General features: G+C 36.1%; 1 protein-coding gene across 4 annotated transcripts in view; it reads right to left on the bottom strand.

The window, feature by feature from the left end:
• Positions 1 to 24,526, bottom strand: part of Map3k13 (mitogen-activated protein kinase kinase kinase 13) — a 154,273-nt gene that overhangs the window by 33,774 nt on the left and 95,973 nt on the right. For all 4 annotated transcript variants that reach the window (XR_007110165.1, XM_047563794.1, XM_047563796.1 and 1 more), the window contains exons 2-7: positions 23,415 to 23,974; positions 16,238 to 16,421; positions 11,654 to 11,845; positions 6,328 to 6,486; positions 4,328 to 4,486; positions 3,649 to 3,757 (exon numbers count right to left, since the gene is read on the bottom strand). Coding sequence is in view for 3 of the 4 variants with exons in the window: in XM_047563794.1 (XP_047419750.1) it covers positions 3,649 to 3,757; positions 4,328 to 4,486; positions 6,328 to 6,486; positions 11,654 to 11,845; positions 16,238 to 16,421; positions 23,415 to 23,889 (1,278 nt within the window). In the remaining variant the exon portion in view is untranslated. The remainder of the gene's footprint in view (positions 1 to 3,648; positions 3,758 to 4,327; positions 4,487 to 6,327; positions 6,487 to 11,653; positions 11,846 to 16,237; positions 16,422 to 23,414; positions 23,975 to 24,526) is intronic.

Here is a 24,526-nt window from a genome sequence, read left to right as displayed (position 1 = left end):
TGTACACTTAACCCGGCTAAAATGGTAAACTTTGTAATAGATTTTACCATCATTTTCATAAAGGAAAAAAAAAAGTTGAGCCAGTTCCAGTCTAGTTCAAGGAATATAGAAGTAAGATGCTGGGGGCTTAGGAGTGGGAAATCATAGATGATCAGAAAAGCCTTAGAGGGCATCTGATTCGGTCCTTTGCCAGCTCTTGGTTGCTCCTTACTGCCTCCACAGCCGTGGTACCTACTCACTCGATTGTTTCACTAATAGGCAGCACAGGCTAGCCCTGTGACAAGTGCAGCACCTCTTTAACTCTCAACGCCTAAATCTCTGGGTGGTTACAGTGTGGTATGGTTTGGATCTGGAATGTCCCCCAAAGCCTCATGTGTTCCGAGGTGGAGCTTTTGGTTAGTGATTGGATCATGAGGGCTCTGACCTTATCAGTGGATTAGTCCACTGATGGCTGAATAGACCACCAGGCCTAGTGGAAGGACGGTCACTGGGGGTGTGTCCCAGAAGGCCTTGTCTTCTCTCTGGCACTCTCCTCTTTCTCTGCGTCCTGGCTGCCATGAGCTGAGCAGCTTTCCTTTGCCACATCCTTCTTCCATGCTGTTCTTCCTCGCCCAGGCCCAGAGCTTTGGAGATGGCTAACCATGGACTAAATTGTTTTGTCAGGTATTTTGGTCACAGCAATAAAAAACTGACTAACACACAGTGGCTCTCAAGAGGAAGCAGGAACGGTGCAAAAGCAGAGGCAAGTGTGAGAGTTTAGAAGCCGAGCACATGAGCAACCAGGATGTGGGACAAGGCTGCTTTCTAAAGACTCAAATGAAATGCAATTGAATACCAGGAGCAATTAATTGCCTCCTTGGAGAAACGAGTGATTGTCTGGGAATGAAGTAACAGCCTTGGCAGAATCTTACATTGTGCTGAAATGGTTGCTTTGTCATCTGTTCTATATGCACGGCATCTTTACACACGTGCTGCTGCTGCAGATGAAGCCCTTTTTCTCAGGAAGGGCTCAGCTGGACACTTGGCAGCACTCCTGAGTGACAGTTTTGGTGAAAGGTGCAGATCAGGAGCTAATAACCACTGATTGAGAATGACGCTGAGAACATCTTGTCAGCAGGCGGGAGGAGGCAAGGCCTCAGGTATAATACTGCTCTAGCAAGAGCAAAGCCCTGTGAGCGTGAAACAATCAGAGCTTCCCTATGGGGGCAGGATAAAGTCAAAGCACAATTACTAAGAGTTTTTTTAGTTACCATCTTATTCATCTCAGGAGTTCATCAGAAAAAGCACCCAGAAGGTAACAACTCAACGGACGCTTAATTTGTGTGGCTTTGCTGGAGGCGAATAACATTTTACAATCAAACAGCTCTTAATAGTTTACAGTGCACCTACATTTTAATCTTTTCATTTGATTCTCACAAAAACTCCCTAAGAGAAAATACAACTGTCTTCATTGTTTGGATGAGTAAGCTGAGCTTAGAAAATTTAGTGACTTATTCAAGGTCATATAGTATAAAGTGATAGGACAGCGGTTTAGATTCAATGTCCATTGCTTTTCCTAGTAACTCACTAGCCAGTTCATAAATAATTTATTATCATTAGTCAGAGATAGTCTCAATTTCAGACCCAGAGACATATCAGCTTATAAATACCTGAAAAAAAATCTTGAAACTATCAAGAATAGCAGATTTGGGGTTGTTGAAGGAGAAGTAAAATTTTATGTTGGGAGAAAAATGTGAATGAATTAATAAATATTAAAAGTGCTGTTATAGTCCGAATGTTTGTATCTCCCCTACTCCAAATTCATTATGTTGAAATCTTAACTCTCTAAGTAAAGGTATTAGGAGGTGGGGTCCTTTGGGGAGGTGCTTAGGTCATGAGGGCTTACCTATTTTTAATGGGATAAGTTTGCTCAGAAAGCAGGAACGAGGGAGCTTGTTCACCCTTTGTCATGTGAGGACACAATGAGACGGCATCATCAATAAACCAGAACTTGGGCACTTACCAGACCCAAAATCTGTTGGTGTTTTGAACTTGATCTTGGATTTCCCAGACTCAGAACTATGGGAAATAAATTTCTGTTGTTTATAAGCTACCCAGTCTACGACATTTTGTTGTAGTAGCCCCAACTAAGGCAGATGCCCAATGTACTACATTTTCTCCTCTCCTATTTTCTCCGAAAAGAACCTTTCCTGAGCTCAGTGTAGATACTTCATGCTTTGGGTATTTCAAGAATAAAGTAAGTTGGCCCATTAAGGATACTGACTGTTGGTACTTAGTTGCTCAAGTTGGACTAGATTCAGAGTGGTATTTAGGGAGAACTTCAGTAAAAATCTGTTTAGAATTTGAAGTTTTCCAAATATGTACAATGGAACTGATTGTCTCAATGACTTGTCACTTAAGAGTACTTTAAAATTTTTAAAAAACTGGGACATGTAGTTTCATTGTAAAAGAAGCAAAGATGTGATTGCAATGGTTTGAAAGATTGACTACGTCATGATATATCATTCTCTTTCATTTTGCAAAAGGACTAAGTCTTTTCTGAATACCAGGAAAAGGACATTTGAAAGATTTCTTATCCAGTGCCTCATACCTGCATGTATTTGAACAGACTGGTTTTAATAATTCTAAGGGAAATTATCTGAGTACATATCAAAGAATACATGAACTGTCATGAAGTCAACCTCTTAATCATTTTATTTTCTCTAAAAACAAACACTTTACTTACATAATAATTTCTCAGAAACACTAAAAAAACTGTAGGGGCAAGTCTGACTATTTAAAGTCACAGCTATGGTAAAAGTTAAGTTCATGGATCACAGAAAATATGTTAGAACTTTGACTAATAGGACAAGTCTCTGATTTATTATTCCTTAGAAACTGCAAAAACAAGCCCATGCTAGCCTGCTAAAGGATTAGAGGCCATGTGGAGGAGAACCGAGGTGCTCCAAGCTAACAGTCAGAGTTTCCCCAGACTTGTAAATAAGTCTGTCTAGAGCTAGCCAGCCTCCTGGCTGACCTGGTAACTGCCTGCAGACATGTGAACAGAGCCCAGTCAAAGGTAGCAGAAGAATAACCTAGCACAAAACGCCATCTCACAGAATGGAGATCTAAATAAATGCTTACTGTTTTAAACCGTAAGTTTTGGGAAGTTTTAGTACTGTGAAGGCAAATAGATACATTAAATTATATTTTATTTGGAGCTACTACTAGGTAACACACAGAATTAGATAAAAGGTTTTCTCTGGGCTTAATTGTTTCATGGGTTCATTCTGGTATTCAATGTCTTTCCTCTGTATTTCAGCTTTTCTGCTTCAAGGAAAGCAATGCTTTCATGAAGGTCAGCCATGATTCCAATTCAAATGGAGGTACATTATGTATTTTGCATCCTCTTTTCTTCTTTTTTTCTTCAACAATTTTATCAGAACCCATTCTAAGAACAACATTCAAATATGTTTTTTTCAAATGAAATAATGTACATCAAGTGCTTAACAAACTCCCAAATGCCATATGTGTGACATATCATTATTGTTCAACAAATAGTTATTTAATTGTTATAAGAATGAGAATGGCCTCCTTCTAAGAGTTACCTGTCTCCTTAAGAGTTCCCTGTCTGTTCAGTAGCATCTGTTAGAAAGTTTCTGAGCTTACCTGAGACTTGAAGTAAGTTTCCTGTGGGGTGGCAAGTACATCTGCAGATGCGATATCTAAATGCATGAGTGTCTGCCGAAAAGAAGGTCGATTCCGAGGCTTACTTTGCCTAAAAGTAAAAAAGACAGCTTGTGCATTTCAGAAGTTATGTCCAGGAAGATAAAGATTTTATTCTACTTAATGAAATACATTTTTGTTTTACTCCAAAATAGTTGTATCACAGATAGTTTTGATGTACTGAAGGGCAAACAGAAAAGGCAATTTGGAGATACCTCTATTGATGAAATGGAAATTTAGGAGCAGAGGCCTATTTGATAATAGTCTATTAGGACTGGTAAAGTATTAGTAGCTATCATTAACTAGGGCCTACTATTTCAAGATATCATAACAATTTCTTCACTTATAAATTTTAATTAATCACAACACAACTCCATAAGGAAGGGCTGTCTCTACAAGAAAACCGATAATTGATGTCAGGCTCCAAAGCAAACAGATAGAAAAAGGCAGGGTCAGCATTTGAAATCAAGAGTCTCAAACTCCAAGGCTCTATCTAGTCTTTCCACCATCAGGTGGTTGACTACAAACACACATTACAGACTTCCATGCTTGTTTAGAGAAGTTGTATTACGCCTTTGAAGAAGAAAGTAACGAGAATATTGGAAGAAATGTTATTTCTTACCATGTCTGTTTCATAAGGATTTTGAATCCATCAGGGCAAGTAGAAGGAACTGGAAGGTGTAGGCTGTTGCTTCCAACACCCCAAATAATGGCTGATGAATCTACATCTTTGTAGGGGATCTCTCCTGTCAGCAGCTCCCAAAGCACCACTCCAAAAGACCTACATAATAGTACCAGGAACATGTACAGAAGACATTTCAGAATGACTGGTTTATATTTTAATTTTTAATCAAACTAATATTTATGTCCAGTTTTAAAATTAGAATACTACTATTAAAAAAATAGAAAAATTGAGGAAACTTCTGAAAAAAAATCAATGAAGGGTAACCAACATTTCCAGATATTAAGACATTATAAAGTCTCAATAATTAACTCTGGTGCATGAATAGACAAACACACTAATGGCCTGGAATTGAAATCTAGAAATTAACCAAATACATTCAAGAACTGAATGTATAATAGAAGCGGCATCATAAACTAGTGGGAGAATTGATTAGTTAATAATTGCTGTTGGGACAAGTAGGGGAAAAATTAAATCTATCTCTCACTGTATATCAAGATAAATTCTAAACAAATCAAAGAATTAAATGCAAAAAAAAAAACCCATAAAAAATCCTAAAAGAAATCGTTAGAATTTTTTTTTTTTTTTAAAACAATCTTAGTGATGAAAGCTTTTCTTTTCTTTTTTGGTACCAGGGATTGAACTCAGGGGCACTTGACCACTGAGTCACATCCCCAGCCCTATTCTGTATTCAGTGACAGGGTCTCACTGAGTTGCTTAGTGCCTCGCTGCTGCTGAGGTTAACTATAAACTGGAGATCCTCCTGCCTCAACCCCCCAAGTTGCTGGGATTACAGGCGTGTACTACCACGCCCGGCTGATGAAGGCTTTTCTAACCATGAAATCCAGAAGCCAAAAGGAGAGGTTGATAAATTAGGCTACCTTAGAAATTTTTTTGGCATGAGAAGAAAATGCTATAATCAAAATAACAAAATATAAAAAGTATTTGCAATTCATCTATATAAAAGGCAAATCTCCTTAACATAAAAAAGGTTCATAAATTGATAAGAATAAAGATCAGAAATCTGAGCAAAGGTTGTCAATAGTTCACAAATAAGAAATTATGAATGACTCAAACATATAAAAATGTATAACCTTACTTAGAACAGCAGGGATGCAAATAAAAATTGCTTTCAAGATGCTATTTTTTGACCTACACAATAGTTAAAAGTACAAAAACATAGCATATTTTGTTGAGAAAACATTTATACATTTCTGGTTGGAACATGAATTGGTATAATCCCTAAGGAGGATACTTTGGTAATGATCAAAATTATGAATACTATATTTTATTCCATTTATACTGATGCTATATGCAACTTTAACATATGCTATTATTTTATTAAAGCCTAAAAGTTTTCAGTAGCCAATTTTAAGGATGGGGAAAAAACAATTACAGGGAAAATAATGCTAAAAGTAAGGGCTTATGACCTCAGAGGAAATGTTGATAAAGATTAAAAAACAAAAGCATAGCCCATAGGAGTTATTCAATAAAAAGGCAAATAGCCTCATACACTTCAAATAGGTCTAAAGCACAAAACTGTATCACAACAAAGTACATTACAAATATGTGTAATGATGATGTGAATCATTAAGAATAGGTTTTTTTTTGTTTTTCTTCTGGTACTGGGGATTGAACTCAGGGATGCTCTACCACTGAGCTTCATCCCCAAACTCCCCCGTCCTTTTTTTGAGATAGGGTCATATATGTCACCATGCCTGGCTTAGGAAAAGTTTTGTTTAATGTATTTTACTCAAAAAGGTGAGAATTATGCAATACATTTCAGGAAGACTATACTAAATGGTCATTTGAAGTGATCTTTTAGTTTTCCGGAAAGGTCAGCATATTTTCTGAGCATCCTCCAAACTGATGATTTACTAAGTAAATATTCACCCTAATTCCTCTTCTGATCCTTCCCACCATATAACATCGTCACTCACCATATATCAACTTTTTCAGAGACAGGTTCATTCCGTATCACTTCTGGTGCCATCCATGCAACTGTGCCAGCAAAAGACATCTTGGTACTTTTATCGCTGAGTTCCTTAGATGTACCAAAATCTGAAATTTTTACTGCATCTGTGTGAGTCACTAAAACACTTTAAAGAGAAATAAAGAAAATATCCAGATCATTAGTAGTAATGAAAATCATGATTCTAAATGGCAATTAGAGATTTTGTTTGCTGCCTCCTGTAGAGTTCAACTTGCAATTTCCGATGTGACTGAGGCATTAGCTACACACTGGAAACAGCAATTGTGAGGCAGCTTAGCAGAATAGGCTAAATGCCCAGTTTTTTTTAATAGTTCAAATGTAATTTATTTGTTCTAATTAGTTATTACATGACAATAGAATGCATTCTGACACATCATACATAAATGGAGTACAACTTATCATTCTTCTAGTGGTACATGATACAGGATCACACTAGTCATGTAGTCATATATGTGCATAGGGTATTAATGTCCAATTCATTCTACGATCCTCACAATGCCTCGTTTTATCCTGCCTCCACCATTTGCTAACTTTGGCAAGTTACTTAGCTCTTTTAAGTCAGTTTTCTAATCTATAAAATGGAGACAATTCAGGTCTCAATATCTTATCCACAACTCAGAAATGTAAAAGGTATCAAAATGGTTTGCAAATACTTTTCATATGTATAAGGTAAACTCATTTTATCCCATTTTGTGTGAATTTCATAGATTTTGCCACAGATATGTTAATGCAGCTGATTACAGGGAGTTCCTCTGAACTTCCTTGCATGTCTAAGGTTATGTACTATATTACCTTTCTGAAATCATCTGGCTCCATGAGTCATATATTTTTTTTGCGGTGCTGGGGATTGAACCCAGGGCCTTGTGCTCGAAGGCAAGCACTCTACCAACTATATCCCCAGCCCACTCCATGAGTCATAGATAAGAGATTATGGACCTGTAATAATGATCCCATAGAATTTTCACTTGAATTAAATGAGCTTAGATACATAAAACACCAGTACTCAATATTTTTGGTTTCCCCCCTTACCAGTCTCATCCAACCCACTAAGGAAAACACTTCTTTTAAAACATTATTAAATAATGGCCAATTTTGTCATGCATGGGGCCATGACACTAGAGATTTATTACATTAAAAGACTCATATGAATGCTGGGATTTCACTACTGCTGAAAAGGAAAAGCAGGAATAAATACAAGCTTAAGTAGCATCCATCCAAGTCATGTTTTACTTTTCACAGGACTTTTCTGAAATGCGTCCTGGAGCAGAAGCTTTTGCTTGCCTTAAAAGTAAATACAGATCCAAAGTATTGACAGTCTCGCGCACTAGATTGAGTTCACTTGAAAAAATCTGCTAACAACTTTAGAATGTTAATGAGTTATGGTGTCAGAGCCTTACTGTTATAGGGACCTATTTTTAAAGATAAGAGGCTTACAGTTTGTGTAATCATACATGTACATAGGGTAATGATGTTCATCTCATTCCATTATCTTTCCTTCCCCCAACCCTCTTCCCAGCCCTTATTTCCCTCTACACAATCCATCCTTCCTCCATTCTTCCCTTACCCTTCCCTGCCGTTATGTATCATCATCCACTTATCAGAGAAAATATTCGGCCTTCAGTTTTTTAGGATTGGCTTATCTCGCTTAGCGTGATATTCTCCAACTCCATCCATTTACCTGGAAATGTCATAATTTTATTCTTCTTTATAGATGAATAATATTCCATTTTGTATATATACCACAGTTTCTTTATTCATTCATCTGTTGAAGGACATCTAGGTTGGTTCTACAATCTAGCTATTGTGAATTGAGCTGCTATAAACATTGATGTGATGCATCACTGTAGTATGCTGATTTTAAGTCCTTTGGGTATAGACCAAGGAGTGGGATATCGGGGTCAAATGGTGGTTCCATTCCAAGTTTTCTAAGGAATCTCCATACTGCTTTCCAGAGTGGCTACACCAATTTGCAATCCCACCAGCAATGTATGAGTGTACCTTTTTCCCCACATCCTCGCCAACACCTATTGTTATCTGTATTCTTGATAATAGCCATTCTAATTGGGGTGAGATGAAATCTTAGGGTAGTTTTGATTTGCATTTCTCTTATTACTAGAGATGTTGAACATTTTTTCATATATCTGTTTATTGCTTGTAAATCTGTGAAGTGTATGCTCAGTTCCTTAGTCCAACTTATTGACTGGGTTATTTGTATTCTTGGTGTAAGGTTTTTAGAGTTTTTATAAATTCTGGAGATTAGTGCTCTATTTGAAGAGCGTGGAATGAAAAGTTGTACACCATTTGTGTACAATGAATAAAAACATAAAAATAAGAAAATATGGAATATATATATGATAGAATATTACTCAGCTTTAAAGAAGAATGAAATTATGGCATTTGCTGGTAAATGGATGGAGTTGGAGAATGTCATGCTAAGCAAGGTAAGTCAATCCCTCAAAACCAAAGGCCAAATGTTTTCTGTTAGGTAGATGCTGATTCATAATGGGGGGCAGCAAGGAAGAATGGAGAAACTTTGGATTTGGCAGAGGGAAGAGAGGGGAGGGGAGGGGTTATGGGGGTAAGAAGGATAGTAGAGTGAAACAGACATTATTACCTCATGTACATATATGAATGTCTGACCAATGTGACCCTACAATATGTATAATCAGAAAAATAAGAAATTATGCTCCACTTATGTATGATTTATCAAAATGTATAAATGCATTCTACTGTCATGTACAACTAATTAGAACAAATTAAAAAAATTTTTTTAAAAAGGTAAGAGGCTTAATACTCAAATAGTATCAGACTCAAGGAGGCTAGAAAACAGAAAACTTCTGAATCCACTCCTGCCCTTCTCATTTGAACCAAGGACTTCACACTTGCTCATCTCCACTGGCAATGCCAAGTGACTTTCTACTTACTCAATAGCTTTGTGCTTACAGTTGCTCTGGAATACCTCCATCCTTATTCTACCCCTGGTTTAGCACTGGATATGTAAAATTTACATAATTTAGGAGTTTTGATTTTATAGTGTTGGTTTTAGTGACAATGCATGTAGATTAAAATATTATGAGATATCTGAAATAATTGGAGCATTGATAGTCTCATATACCATGAAATTAAAAAAAAAGATCATCCCCTAGAAACAGAAACACTGTAGGAACTTCCTCTTCTGTCTCAGTTGGTATGAGAAGAGGGAATGTATTTGGGAGGAGATTAGGGATGATATAACACTGAAACATTTCTGAAATCTTCTGAGACAAAGATGCAGACACACAGACTGCAGATTTAATGTTGGTAGTGAAATCTTTCCTTACAACAAGCCAGGTTGATCTTTGTCTTCTTGAAGTTCATTTGAAACCCAAACAGGCCTCAGGCTCAGGGGTCGGGTGGTATTATTACTGAATGAGCAACTCTAACATTTAATTCTCAAGGAGAACAGGTTGGTTTCAGGGGATCATTTGAGGATGCCTTTGGTAAGTATTTTTTTTTTCAGTTGTAGATGAACACAATACCTTTATTATTTTTATGTGGTGCTGAGGATCGAACCCAGTGCCTCACCCATGCTAGGCAAGCACTCTACCACCGAGCCACAACCCTAGTCCCTTTGGCAAGTATTTTGCATATTTTATGTGTATATAGGGGATGACAGAGGCAACAGACTGTATTAAGAATATGAACAGAAGGAATAAACACTATATAGTAGTGTTTATTTGCAAGGAAAGGAAGGAGTTTGTTCAGGGAACTAACCATTGTAATAAACATTGTTGAGAATGATGGTGATAAAAAAGAGTTGCTTAACTATTTAATCAAGGACGATTTTATCTTCCATTAGAGAAGAGGCAGGAATCATTATAAATCCCTTATCTTCACATAATGAGGTAGGATGCTGTAGTCTGGTTCAAAAGTTCTAGATTCAAATCCTATTCCCATAATTTTGGGCTGAGGCCCACTTTCTCTTACATAAAAAAAGAATAATGATATTATCACATCTATCACACACAGTTTTTGCCAGGGTCAAAGATGTGATAATGGCTATAAAACATGTTGTAAACTAATAAAGCACCATGCAAAAATGTTTAAGAAAAGAGATTGTCTTTCTGCTTCTGTAAACCAAAATGTGGTGAGAAATAAAAAAAATAATGTTTAAAAGTTGGAGCTAAATAGACATATGCTATTTTATCCATTCCTTTTTGGGGAATTGAATAAACACTTAAGGGATTATTGGTTACCAAGGAATCACTTGGAAATCGGAGATTAATAGAAATAGTTCTGCTTTACTTAAGTAACAGTTTTTCTTACGGCCACTTTGTAACTTGTACTGGTTTATTTTTTCCTTTGTTTATACTCTCAGAAGCTCAATGCCAAATTTATAGTCTTCCTCAAACAACTGTACATAATCTTATAAGACAATTTTTTTTTTAGTACTATTGGGGATTGAACCATGGGTGCTTTTCCACAGAACTACATCCCAAGCCATCTTTTATTTTGACATAAGATCTTGCTAAGTTGCTCAGGCTGATCTCAAACTTGCAATCCTCTTACCTCAGGCTTCAGAGTAGCTGGGCTTATAGATGTGTGCCCTTGCACCTGGTTTATGGCATACATTTTGTGAACAAATTTTGGTACTAATGTTTTTATGTTCTCTTTGCCTGTTTATTATCAACCATTTTTACCCTATCATATACATTTCTGAAACCAGGTTTAATTTTTTTTTTGGGGGGGGGAGCAGATGCAGTGGTGCACACCTGCAATCCCAGCTACTCAGGATGATGAAGCAGGAGTATCAGAAATTTGAGCCAGACTGGGAAATTAGGCAAGATCCTGCTTCAAAGTAAAAATAAAAAGAGCTGGGAATGTAGCTCAGGGGAAGAATGCCCCTGGGTTCAGTCCCCAGTACTGTAAACAATCAATCAATATATATATAAAACAGTAGGAATACAAAAAAACCAAGCCTTCTGGAGGGGAAGTTTGACATTAATTATCAGAGATGATAGAAGCTGAATACTTCACATAATAATGAATTTTGTTGTAAAGTTGTATAACAAAAAGGGGAAACTAGTAACAGGTACCTGGATGTATCTGCCACATAGGTAAGTGAGTAGCTCATCAATAATCCAAAAGATATGCAAATAGAATTACCCACCGTGCTGACTTTAATCTGAACTCAAAGTATGATGACTGAAAACTTCAACTATAGCTGATAAAAATTCCTTATTTCAAAAAACAAAACAAAACAAAATAGGTGAAAAATTAGCTTCAAAACTCACTTAGGTGATTTGAGATCACGATGAATAATTTTATGGAGGTGCAAATAATTCATTCCACTTGCAATTCCTGTGGACCAGTCTACTAGTAATCGAGGTGTGATCTTCCTGCCAGCTCGCAAGACTTCATAAAGTTGTCCGTGGGCACAGTATTCCATGATGATACAATAACATGGGGCCTGAGTACAAACACCCCTTCCAAGAAAAACAAACATGTACATAAATACACACAGACATACAAATACATATACATACACAGTTATATTTTAAGACTATTCAATAAAGACAAATTCTTTATCCAATTGATTTAAAAGATATATATAGTTAATATTTCCTAATTCTTTAGCATTAAAATCTATCTAGTCTACAGGTTTGTCTATTATGCATATAGACAATTTTTGTTTTGTTCTTTTCACTCTAGATAACTATAGGCTGTGCTGTGTCTGGTGGTTTCATGTGGAACCATTCCACTCTGGGACAAAGAGCACCCTTTTCTGAGGCCTATATAGGCTGGATACTGTGTTACTTTAGATTTTTAAGAATAGCAATATATCTTTGATTGTTAAGAATAAAAATATCTGCATTTTAAATTAAAATGAGGGTATTATATATAGGGGACTGAGAATTCAAACAAATTATTTTTATTATTACTTAATGAATTTTAAATCACTGAAATTCAAAATAACTAATGAGTCAATTTTTTGTTTTATATAATCTGAAAAGCATTTTTGTTTAGAATAAAAGTAACATTATGTAACATATTATATATTTATGCAGAGTATATTTCCATCTTCCATGAAACCTTTTCCTATTATTCCAATCCAAAAGATCTTTCCCTTCTCTAAGTTCCTATAATATATAGCAGCCATGAATTTTTTTACATGCAATTTTTCTCTGCTCATAGAGATTATAGACTCCTTGAAGGGAAAGGTCTTTGAATTCTTTTCTCTCTCCCACAAGGCTTGGATGTTCAGAGCAAGTCCTTGATAAATATTTCTTGACTTCACCTCAACATTCATAGCTGAAGACAGCCTTCATGCATCATGTACAGAGGCATGGAGTAGGAAGAAGGATGCCATCAGGAAAGAATATCTTATATTTTTCAGACATGTTTATATGTTTGTCTTATTTAATAATCCAACACAATTTGTCTTATTTAAGATCTATCTTACAAACCACTGGAAGACAGATATTATCTCTTCCGCTTCCATAGGTAAGGCTCAAAGTGAGTGACTTGTCTTAATCACAACTAGTTCATATAACTAATAAGTGACAGAGGTCAGTTTCAAACTTAATCTAACTTCAAAGCCTGACTCCTCTTACTATACTGTACTGCCTCCATTTCAGTTTTTTAACTTCTGTATAGACAAGGATATTGGGAATTCCTATGTTCATTCCATTAGCTCATAAAAGTGGTAATAATCATACTAAATCTACCTCATAGTTTTGTTCTTAAGACAAAAGAAGAAAAATTATCATCTGCAATTCTTTGTGTTCCACCTTTTAATGGTATGTACACCTCCCTTTGAAACTTTCTAGAGAAGTTAACAGAGTGTTATCTACATGACATCCATTTAAAGTCTTGAGCCAACCACCAATTCATGTCCTATCTCTTGGGCTGCTCTGAGTGAGGAAAGACTTTAGAGGCCATTGTTTGAGGTGCTGATAATGCAAAGCTCTTGTTATGAAGAAGTTTAATTAGTCTTCATTTTCCCTGCCTTAATGTGCCTGTCAAATGCCACAAAACTACTCCTATTATTCTCCTATTATTTTCTAGGCTATTCAGAATTCTCATCTTGATTTTTAATGTAAACTTTTTCAAGTTTCATGTGTATCTAAGAAGAACAAATTTTAAACTTTTTTCCAAGTTTCTATTATTTTACCTTTAAGAAAGCACAAAAAAAAAAAAAAAAAAAAGAAAAGAAAAAAGAAAAAAAGTGCTCAGATAAGCACAAGCATATGGCAACTACAAACAGATAATTTAATTATCATTGTAGAGAAATAATGAATAGGGCAGGGATTATATAATATACTTAAGAATATCAAGATCAATATTTGTTTGAAGGTACTCAGCATCCTATTCATCCTGTGTGACTATGCTTTATTGTCACACAAACACAGCAAGTGTCTAACAGTGATACGTTTTTAACTTTTCATCTCTCTTGACTGACGAATAAGAAGCAATCATTCCATCAGCCTTGTACTATGACAAGGTTTCTTAGTTTCTATAAATAACAGCTTTATAATCACTTCTAATTGCTACCTTTTCTTCCACTGGCACTGAATTTATTAGGTACAGTCGGGTTGGATTTTCTTAAAAGATTACTGAAAAAAATGGAAGAAAAAATATATAGTATTCTTATCTTGCACTTCCCTTTCTATACATGGTTCTTACTAACTTTTAAAGAAGCTGTAAGCACAGAAATAGGTATCCAGGGAGATGTATTAAAATCTAATCGTGTCCTCATATCTTCCAGACGGTCCTGAATGTGATTCACTGGCCAAGCAACACATGGCACAGATGGCTGCAAATATAACACTGCACAATGCCCCAAATGCATGGTGTAATGGGCCAGGGACACAGTCTCACTATTGTTTGCCATGTAGAGGTGAAGGCAATCGAGGATCTTCAGCTTAAAGAGTTGGGTACTAGTGCAGCAGAACTCGCCCAACAACGCTGAAAACTGCATACACGGGTAGGAGGGTCAGAAGGGTGAGGTGGGAAAAAGACTGGGAGGAAGACGGAAGAAACAAGAGGATAGAAGGAAAAATAAAGCTTCTTGTTCCTTCATCCTCTTAAGGATACATTTCTACCTTCCATTACCTAGGGCATCCTCCTTAGAAAGCTCTCTTACCTGGGACACACAACCTAGGTCATTTCAGGAGACCAAAAAGTCATGCTCATTTACCAAATATTCTTTGTTTCAACCCACTGTTCTTGTTATCTGAGTTCTTGGCCCTTTCTTCCATTTAGGGGGGCACAGCATGGAGGAAGTCTGATCATTTCAGTGAAATAAAATGAAGAAAAGAGGGGGGGTCTCTATTAATTGCTTAAAATAATTCTCCAGTTATCTTTTGAAATATATCATCTTTGGAAAAATTATATTTGGTCTCTATAGCATTCAACTTTAGTCATATGTTCTAGATCCACTAGGGCAATCAAGGATGGAATTATGACAGAGATTGGAGCTCGCCATCATGTACTCTGCATGAATGGTCCTTGCACGAGGAAATCAATCCAAATGCTTCCTTCAGTCTCTGAGTAATCCAGTGGAATGCTTTTCCTCTTTTTCACATCTTTCCCTTTCCACAGAGTCTTACAAAGGAATCAAAACTTAACCTAAGTACTCATTAAAACCCATTCTATAAAACCTGTACCAAAGACTTCTATTCCTTTCTTTGTGGGTGTGATTTCAGTTAAAACTCATCACATGACATTTTTAGCTTTGTAACATGAGTTTTATAGTGAAAAGATCTCTCTTAAGGTTGCTGGGAAAGATGCTCCTAGTAAAGGATATGTAAGTTATTTCACTTTTAGCTATACCCTTGTTGGTTATACTATTTTAGGAAGAAAAAATATATATAAAATATGCCAGAATCTCTAATTTCTAAGCTTTCATCTTACCTAAAACCACTTAGCATTCATTTTTTCAATCCTATGGCAAAGTGTAAAGGCTGGCGAGAGAGGGAACCCCAGGAAAAGGTACAGGCAGAAGAGGTTAAAATATATTCACAGCTTAGCACTTCCAAGTTTGGTGACCTCCACAAAATTCCCTTTGACTCTCTCCTTCTGTTAGGGATTCCAGCTGATATTAAGAAATGATGGTCTAGACTAGAAAGATATGCTCACACACATATAACATAAACTTAAGTATCATCAGTAACTCCATTATCACTAGATTTAGAAAATTGTTTTGCATTGATAGAAAAGGGATCTAGCAAAACCTGAGATTATGTTCTGAGAGTACCTGTTATTATAAGTCAATATGAAAAAGGAATGCCAGGGGCTAGGGTTGTGGCTCAGTGGTAGAGCATTTGCCTAGCATGTGTGAGGTACTGGGTTCGATTCTCAGCACCACATATAAATAAATGAATAAAATAAAGGTCTATTACATCTAAAATTCTTTTTAAAGAAGGGATGCTAACAGAAACTAGTAAATATCTATTACACAAGGATTGAATATTCTCTGAACACTTCAGACATTGGCTTTGTAAAAAAAATTAACAGAATTTTAGAATGTTCAGGTTATTTTGAAGTGATCTGTCATCCCATTGATAAATGGGGTTGTTGCAGAACTGACAGCTTGGTAGAAACCCACTTCCTTTCTCCCTGCCCCATGTGCGTCTCTAGCAGGCAGTGCATGCTTGTGGAAAATGAACCTTTAGATTAAAAGATGTTTCAGGACATGACTCAAGATTTAATAGTTCTTTAGTATCCTTCCAATCAATCTAGCAGAGTGCTAAGTCTATCCAGTGATTTTGAAATGTCTTTCAAAGTAAGAACCTAAGCATACATATTGAGAGGAATAAAATATCTCTATTTCTTCTCTATTTCTTAAAAAAAAAAAAGATAAAGCCTTGACCTACTTGAATGCGATGATGTTAGGGTGCTTCAACTTCCTCAAGTGCTTGATATCCGTCTCATTCTGTTCTCTCACTTTCTTGATGGCCACTTCCTCTGCTCGGAATTTGCCCAAGAAGACAGCTCCCTGGGCTCCACTACCCAGCCACTGCAGCTCTGAGATCTCCTCAAATGGCACTTCCCAAGTATCTAGGCACATAAGTGAGAAAAACTTGAAGAGATCTTAAAATCTGCTAGGGACCATTCTACGAGGCCATTGTGAAGGTACCAATATCACCATCACTGGAATTCCTACTCTCTGACTCCCAGTGAAAGACAGCCTTTCTATGGATCTTGGTATTTCAAACACACACACACACACACACACACACACACACACACAATTATTATAGATTATATATATGTTCGCATTAGTTTTTAACCATTGAAAATTGAACAGATTAGAGATCTCCAATATAATATCTTTCAAGCAAAGCATGTCCCGATACTTCTCCAACCCTACCTTCTTACCTTAAGCTTGTATGTTTGGTCAACTTTTCTATCTATCTCTGCATCACAGTCCCTACTCATTGCCCATTATAGGTGTGATTTTATTCCTCTTTGAATCTCTAGTGAAGTTGCTCAACAAATCTTGCTGAATACATTTTCAATGACACTGTTTTAAGAATCTAATTATGTATAATACTTAATTACTATTTACCTTTTGTTGAGTACTTACGTGGCACTATTTATTGGACACTAGTATAGTGCTTTCTATATATTGTATATTCAATCCTTACAACAACTCTACAAGTCTGGAATTATTATAGTATTGAAAGATAAGAAACTAAGGCATGGGATGGTTGCATTACCCAAAGACACATGACTGGCAAGTGGCAGAACGGGGCCAAGAACCTCAGAACTGGTCAATTCCAGGCACAGTGTTTTCTTCACTATACCACATTGCCTTTCATGAACTAATCAAGAGGGCCATTTATCATTAGTCATGATGCCATATAACTGCAGTATTTAAGTTACTTTTTTCCTCACAGTTTAATATTTTTGCACAAAAATGTAATGGGTGGTTTCTAAGTAGTGGTATTATTGGTGATTCACATTATATTTGTTTATCCTTTTCTGTATCCTTTTTTTTTTTTACCATATGTTTATGCCACTTTTATAATGAATAAAATGCTATTTTAAATAAAGCACCTAAAATTCAATCAATATGTTATTTTAATCTCATTAAACTTGGAACATAATCTACTATTGGTCCTCCTTCTTGTTCTCCTTCTTACCATGGGATTGATAATCACAGGACAGAAATAAACATCAAAGACCTAGGAGCTCTATGGAGAAAGGAAAAGACAGATGGCAATATTAAAGACTATGGGAGATTCTCGATTGGTCACTAACAGGCTACTGTTTGCAGAAGACAAAGCAGAGTAGTGTTGAGTTAGATTTGAAGATAATCTGACCTTGAAAGCAAATCAACTTACTGTCTACTATGTTGATGAAGCAAGAACAGAAAGAATTCATGAGTATCTAGAAGCAAGCTGTACTTCCCTCTTCTTTAATTTTCTTGATCTTAAAAGAAATTCTTTAGATTCTTGATAAAATGTGGTTTCTCATTACAATGGCTAAAACTTGACCTTCATAATATAACGATGTAAAGTGGAAATAGATTACAGTGGAGGTGGTACACAGCATGGGCATTCATCGCATTCTCAAGACAAAAGCAGTATTAAAGGTTTCTGCCCTATCGAAAATGAATAGAGGCTATAGAAACACAAATCTAGGGCTGGTGAGACAGCTCAGCTGGCAGAGTGCTTGCCTTGCAAGCACAAGGCCCTGAGTTCGATCCCCAGTACGGCAAAAACAAACAAACAAAAAAACACAAATCTCTCTAAAATTCAAATTGTGCACAAATATGAAATCATCAAAGGAACAAATGAGATTTGGGAGGAGACAGCAAGCTGTATCCTTGACTATCAAATATCTTTAGGGCTTCTATGACAACTGTTACATGGCTCATGCAATCTCACTTCCATCCCTGTAGGTTTACTCATGTAACACGCACAGTACACAGATACCCATGGCATACTGAAAGAGAATGCTCCTCATTGGGGTCCAGTGAAGAACTCACACACTGTCTTTTTGACCATTCTGGAGCCTAAAAATGGTACAATTGCTGGATCCTGGGGTGAGAACATAATTGGGCAATATGTCTTTAAACCACTTTATAAATGTGCCATTAACCTAACTATTAATATAGCTGCTAAATTAGACCAATGTAGTATTTAAAAAAAAAAAAGATACACTGGTATAATTTACTCAATCTTTATTTACTGTTTACTCAATTTATTTACTATTAAATATTAGAAACATTAGAAAAAATTATAAAATCAGAAAAACACTTTATCTGAAATTCCATCTTACATTTACTGTTATCTTCCTTCTAGTTTTTGTTTATATTTATAGCTGTGTAAAAGTTGTATGTGATATGTATTTTTCTACTAATTCATGTATTACATATTCTTCATCTACTTACTGTTTTCACTGTAAATTTGAATAGTTGACTGTATCCTCTTGCCTTTTCTCATGCATGTCTTCATCTTTCTGTCTTGCTAATTTAAACTTGATACTTTCTCTCTACATTGTTTCCTTAGATTCAATCCTTAGGTTAAAAAGTACGAATATCTTCCTCATTCTTGGAATACGTACATTCCCAACTGCTGTCCAAAAGGATTTTGCTAGCTTTGCTGAGATAGTAGCGACATCTGAATCTGTTGGTTTCACCACAACTTTGGCCAGCAATATTGTCAATTATTTTTTGTTTTAATCTAATTAGGTATAAAACAGTGTTTTATAAGTTTGAACTAGTTTAATTGTCAAATATAAAAACATTTTCCTCATATTTGTTTAATATGCATATCTGCCTTGTATGAATTATTCATTTATCTAATCAGGATCCAGACAGGGTCGGTCTCATAAATTTGAAGAAGTTCTCTAAATATTTTTTTGATAACATGGAGAGAATATTTTCATAAGCCTTTTTATTCTAATTTTATTTTTTATATTTTGTAGTACTAGGGATTGAATCTAGGCCTTATGAATACTAGGCAAGTGTACTACCATTGAACTAAATCCTGAACCCTTAAAAATTTTTTTTTTAAATTTTGAGACGGTCTCACTAAGTTGCTGAGACTGGCCTTAAACTTATGATCCTCCTGCCTCAGCTTCTTGAGTAGCTGGAATTTCAGGAAAGTGCCACCATGCCCAGCTAATTTTACTATTTTTAAAAACAAAATAATATAGTTTAATATTTACTTTGTAACCTTTTCCATTGTAGGCAATGTAGTCTATCTACTAAAAGCTATTTTAAAAACTTTAGCCTTTATATTCTTCTGCAGTTTATTTTGGTAATGAGGTGTGAAGGCAAACATAACTTTTATCTGTACTGCTATTTAGTAATTCCAAAATAATTCAATTAAATAATTAATTAAATTAGCCTTTCCTTTTAATTTTTTATGATGCTTACATTGTAATTGCTATATTTTTAGAAATAATACCTAGTATTTAGTATTTTTATAAAGTGAGTAATAAGTAAATTATTAAAATGAAAGTGGCAAAATTATTTGGCACTTAATCAACTGTTTATGGTATAAAACTGTTTAAAGGATAAAATGCTCTTCTTCCAAAGGTAGCTCATGCCTGTGCTGTTCAGCTATGTTCAGTCAAGTCTTAATTATCCATGGAAAAATAAAAGGGATAGCACTGGCCATTTAAGAAAGAGTGTAAAATAAAGAAAGCAATACTTCAACCATGTATCCATCAATCTTTTTGTTGGAACTAATTACCAGAAGTAAAACTAATTATTGTGAATTTAGTCCTGTCTGCTTCATCCTTTGGTCCCTGTTGGTTATCTAGAAGAAAGCCAAGGAATGGGAAAGTAGCAGAAAAGAGAAAGTAATAAGGAAGGACATTCAAATTTGGATAACTGGATAACAGTCAGGCAAGATAATTAACCTCATTGTAAGAGAAAACTGGCTATATTCTCTATAGGGTTAGTTCCAGAATTTTTGCTGCTCTTATATCTGTCTCATTGGTACCCTTCCCCAGCTTCTCTCTCTCCCTCCCTTTCTCTCTTTCTCTCTGTCTCTCTCTCTCGTTCTTTCTCTGTCTCTCTCTCTCTCTGTCTCTGTCTCTCTCTCTCTCTCTTACACACACACACACACACACACACACACACACAATTCTTTCTCTCTCTCTTATTGATCACAGTAACAACTTAATTCCAACATCCACTATGACTCCTAGTACTGAGGAAAACCCTCATATCACCCACTTTAAGGCAAACGTTTTCTTTTGTTTATTCAGATAGGGCCATGACAATACCTGCTTTAAGACTGGAAACTATTTGTCAACAAAAGATTTCAATAACACATATTACCTTACTTGGGTTTTATTATGAAAATACTTAAAAGGGAGATGAGGACATCATTAAAATTTTTTTAAATCTAGTGACATTTTCTCCTAAATACCAAGAGTAGGGGGACACATCTGTTACATGTGTTATTCTATGGTTGATTGCAATGTAGGATTAAAGATTAGCTCCCTGATCCCAGAGATGAGAAGGGAACACTACATTCAGTTTCTGGCTGGTAAATCTCTCTTGAAGCCTACAGCAACACTAGCCCTCAGTGCCTAACTAACTCTTTGCAATTTGCTGAAGAGTTAGGCATCTGCTATACCATGTTAAGAATCTTAATGCTGACCAGGTCTGTTTCTTAATCTTTCCTGAAAATCACATAATTGATTGGAACACAAAATTGAACTCAAGTTTGTAGAACTAAAAAAATTAAAAGGCTCTATTTAGCAAGCACACAGGATATGTTTGTTGCCCCTTTTTATGAGTCTGAACCTTTTCAGTCATGTGTTTGGATACTGAGATGTCCAATTACCACCAAAATAAGAACAAGAATGGACAAAAGAAAACCCTCAAAACCAAATATCATTTTTTACATAAGTGGATATTAGCAGGTTTTATGTCTAAGCAGGGAACAAGGAACTTTTTAAAATGATAAATAAAATATGGTTATTAATAATGGATTATGGACAGATGGGGACATATGAGTGGTAGAGCACTTGTCTAGCATGTGAAGGCCCTGGGTTTAAGTCTGAGTACCACAAAAACAGAAAGAAAGGAGAGAGAGAGAGAGAGAGAGAAAGAGAGAGAGGAAGAAGGAAGGAAGAAAGAGGAAGGAAGGAAGGATGGGTGGGTGGGTTGTGGGATGACAAGTAATTTTTATTTTCTGTTTGTGCTTATCCTTGTTTCCAATTTTTTTTTCTTTGGTATGAGGCATTGAACACAAGGGTGCTTAACCACTGAGCGACCTCTTCAGCCTTTTTTATTTTTTATTTTGGGATAAGGCCTTGCTAAATTGCTGAGGCTGGCTTTGTAGTTGGTATTCTCCAGCCTCAGCCTCTGGAGTCACTGCAATTACTGGTGTGTGCCACTGCACCTGGCCCTTATTTCCAATTTTTAATCCATATTGCTATTTAGCACTGCTTAACACAGGACTCTCCAAACTTTGTGTAATAAGGAACAACTTTAATTTCCTTGAAACCTAAAAATCATGGAAGGCAGCTGAGAGTGGAATGTAAAGAATCATTTAAATAAGGCCATAGGATATGTATAAAAAAAAAAAAAAACCTTAAAAACAACAAAGCTGTTGGATTCAATGATTGCTGTTCTAGGAATTTATACTAAGAATCAATCAAAGATATGTGCAAAAATAAAGTAATAGACAATGTTCATTGCAATGTAGCTTATAATCACTAAAAATAAAAGCAAATTCAGACTCGAGCAATAGATCCCTTACATAAATGTTGGCACATTTGGACAATTTAAAAATGATGCTAAAAATTATATTTAAGAAGTGGACAATGTTCATAATATGGAATGAAAAACGTGTTACAAATAGTATGACTCCATTTTAAAAAGTATACACACATGCACACATGCACAGGCAACACATATGTTGATTTTTTTTTTTTTTTTTTTTTTTTTTTTTGCAGCACTGAGGTTAGAACCTAGGGCCTTGCTCATGCAGGGCAGGTGTTCTACCACTAAGTCCAACATAGTATATTCTTAAACCATTAATGGTTGTTATTCTGAAGAGACTAAGGATCATAGATTATTTTAGCACTTTTTAGGGAAATTACCTTTATTTTTCAAATTTCATACATGTGTTGCTTTTGTTATTGGTTAAAAGTCCTTTTAGAGAATAAAGTTAGGTTATAAAGGACACCAGGGCCATGTGTTCCCTCTACTTCGAAAGTACAATACTTGAATTCTAATATATGGATATAAATGTTATACAATATTGGGAGCTAAAAACTCACTATTTAAAAAACTGTGGGATCTAGAATAATATTCTTCTCAAGATTGGTTAGATAGTTTGGTTCTTTCATCAAAACATGAGCTTTCTATGCCTTTACTATAACTAATTATTCCTTCTTACTATACTCTAAGGCAGTCCTGTGATCCTCAAGGACATTGCCAGTGACTTCCATCTGGTTATGAATTAGCCCAATGACCATCAGGTGTTTTTTCTTTTCTTTTGAGATGGGGTCTTGCTATGTTGTTCAGCCTGTTCTTGAACTCCTGGACTCAAGTGATCCTCCCACCTCAGCCGCTGAGTAGTTGGGACTATAGACTCATGCCACTGTGCCAAACTCTGGCCATCAGACCTTTTGAAATTATAAATACTATCAGTAAAAAAAAAATGCTTAAACATGCACTCACTAAGCAATTTATTTAAAAATTTTATATCTATACAACTATATTAAAATATCAAATATACCTGAAGACATGCATGAAAATAGAAATTTTAAAAGATGAGATAAAGAGGAGTTCTAATATTTTCTTCTTATAAACTCATGTATTGTGTTGTATGTTCTCTACTTTGGACACTACTAGACAGGATAACCACAAAAGATGGGTTCTGACCAAAAAAGACACACCAAATGTGCATCCGGTCCATTCAGAAGGTCTATAGGAAACTGACGGGGTAGTTAGTCATCTGACCTACTTCTTTAACTTACCTAAACGTCAAAGGTTATCTAGTGTTTAGTGGTGGTGGTGACGGTGCACTTATGCCAGAAATATTCTCCAAGTCCACATTCTATCTTTCTTACCTTGCTGCTGCAATTTGTAATCAGTGGAGTAGGCCTTCCCAATGATGTTCCATACAGGCCTTAAGCATCCAAACAGGCCTTCAAGAAACCCCCCACTGCCGCTGCCCGACCTGCTGAACTGAATCTTGATGTCTTCAGTTCCACTCGTGTTCTCCCCATCCACAGTGCCACTGTTCCCATGAGACACAGCCATCTCTGATTCATCTTGTTCCCTTAGCTGAAGAACACTGTTCTCAAACTGGTCCCTGGAATCCTCACTCACACTGGTCAACACTGTTGTGGTGACAGGGCTGTTCATGTTCTCAATTAGCTCTGTTCGCACAACCCCCCTTTCCTGCTGGTCCTCAAGGAGCTTGGGTGGAGGGTGGTTCCCCATAGCTGCAAGCTCATCCTGCAGTCCACTGAAGGTTTTGTTTTCACTCAAGGGTAAATGTGGAGAAGAGGAGCAGCTCAGGTGCTCCTGAGGGTTGGCCATCGTGCCATGAGTGTGACCAAGGTCCTGAGATGACACTCAGAGGATTATTAGAATAGAGGTGTGATGCAGAAGAGGTCTCCAAAACCTGGAAAAACAAAAGGAGGACACGAGATCACTGTTTCTTTAGTGTCCTTGCTACTACACCTGTTTATATAATAAAAACATTGAAACGATCAGGAGGATTAAATTGTGGTTGATTCCACTTGATCCAAACTGTGCAGCAATGAAAAATTATGTTGTGAAAGATTAAATGCTAACATAAAAAATGTTCATGACATATCATATAAAAGGGTTAGAACAATATATATCTCAGAAATTTTATTTAAAAGGTTACACAAACACACACACAAAAGACCAGAATGATTCATCCAAAGAATTGACAATAGTTAATTGGTTAGATTTGGGAGCAGTTTATAGCATTGTGATTTTCAAGGTATTCCAAGCATTCCATATTAATAACTATTATTCCCCCCACACCCCTGGCATACTGGGGATTGAATCCAGGGATGCTCTATCACTGAGCTACACCCCCAGTCCTTTTTATTTTTTATTTTGAGGTAGGGTCTTACTAAATTGCCCAGGCTGGCTTCAAACTTGTGATCCTCCTTCCTCAGGCTCCAGACTCATTGGGATTATA

This window comes from Sciurus carolinensis, chromosome 9 (assembly GCF_902686445.1).
Source record: "Sciurus carolinensis chromosome 9, mSciCar1.2, whole genome shotgun sequence".
Lineage (NCBI taxonomy): Eukaryota > Metazoa > Chordata > Mammalia > Rodentia > Sciuridae > Sciurus > Sciurus carolinensis.
This window is presented reverse-complemented; position numbering and strand designations above follow the sequence as displayed.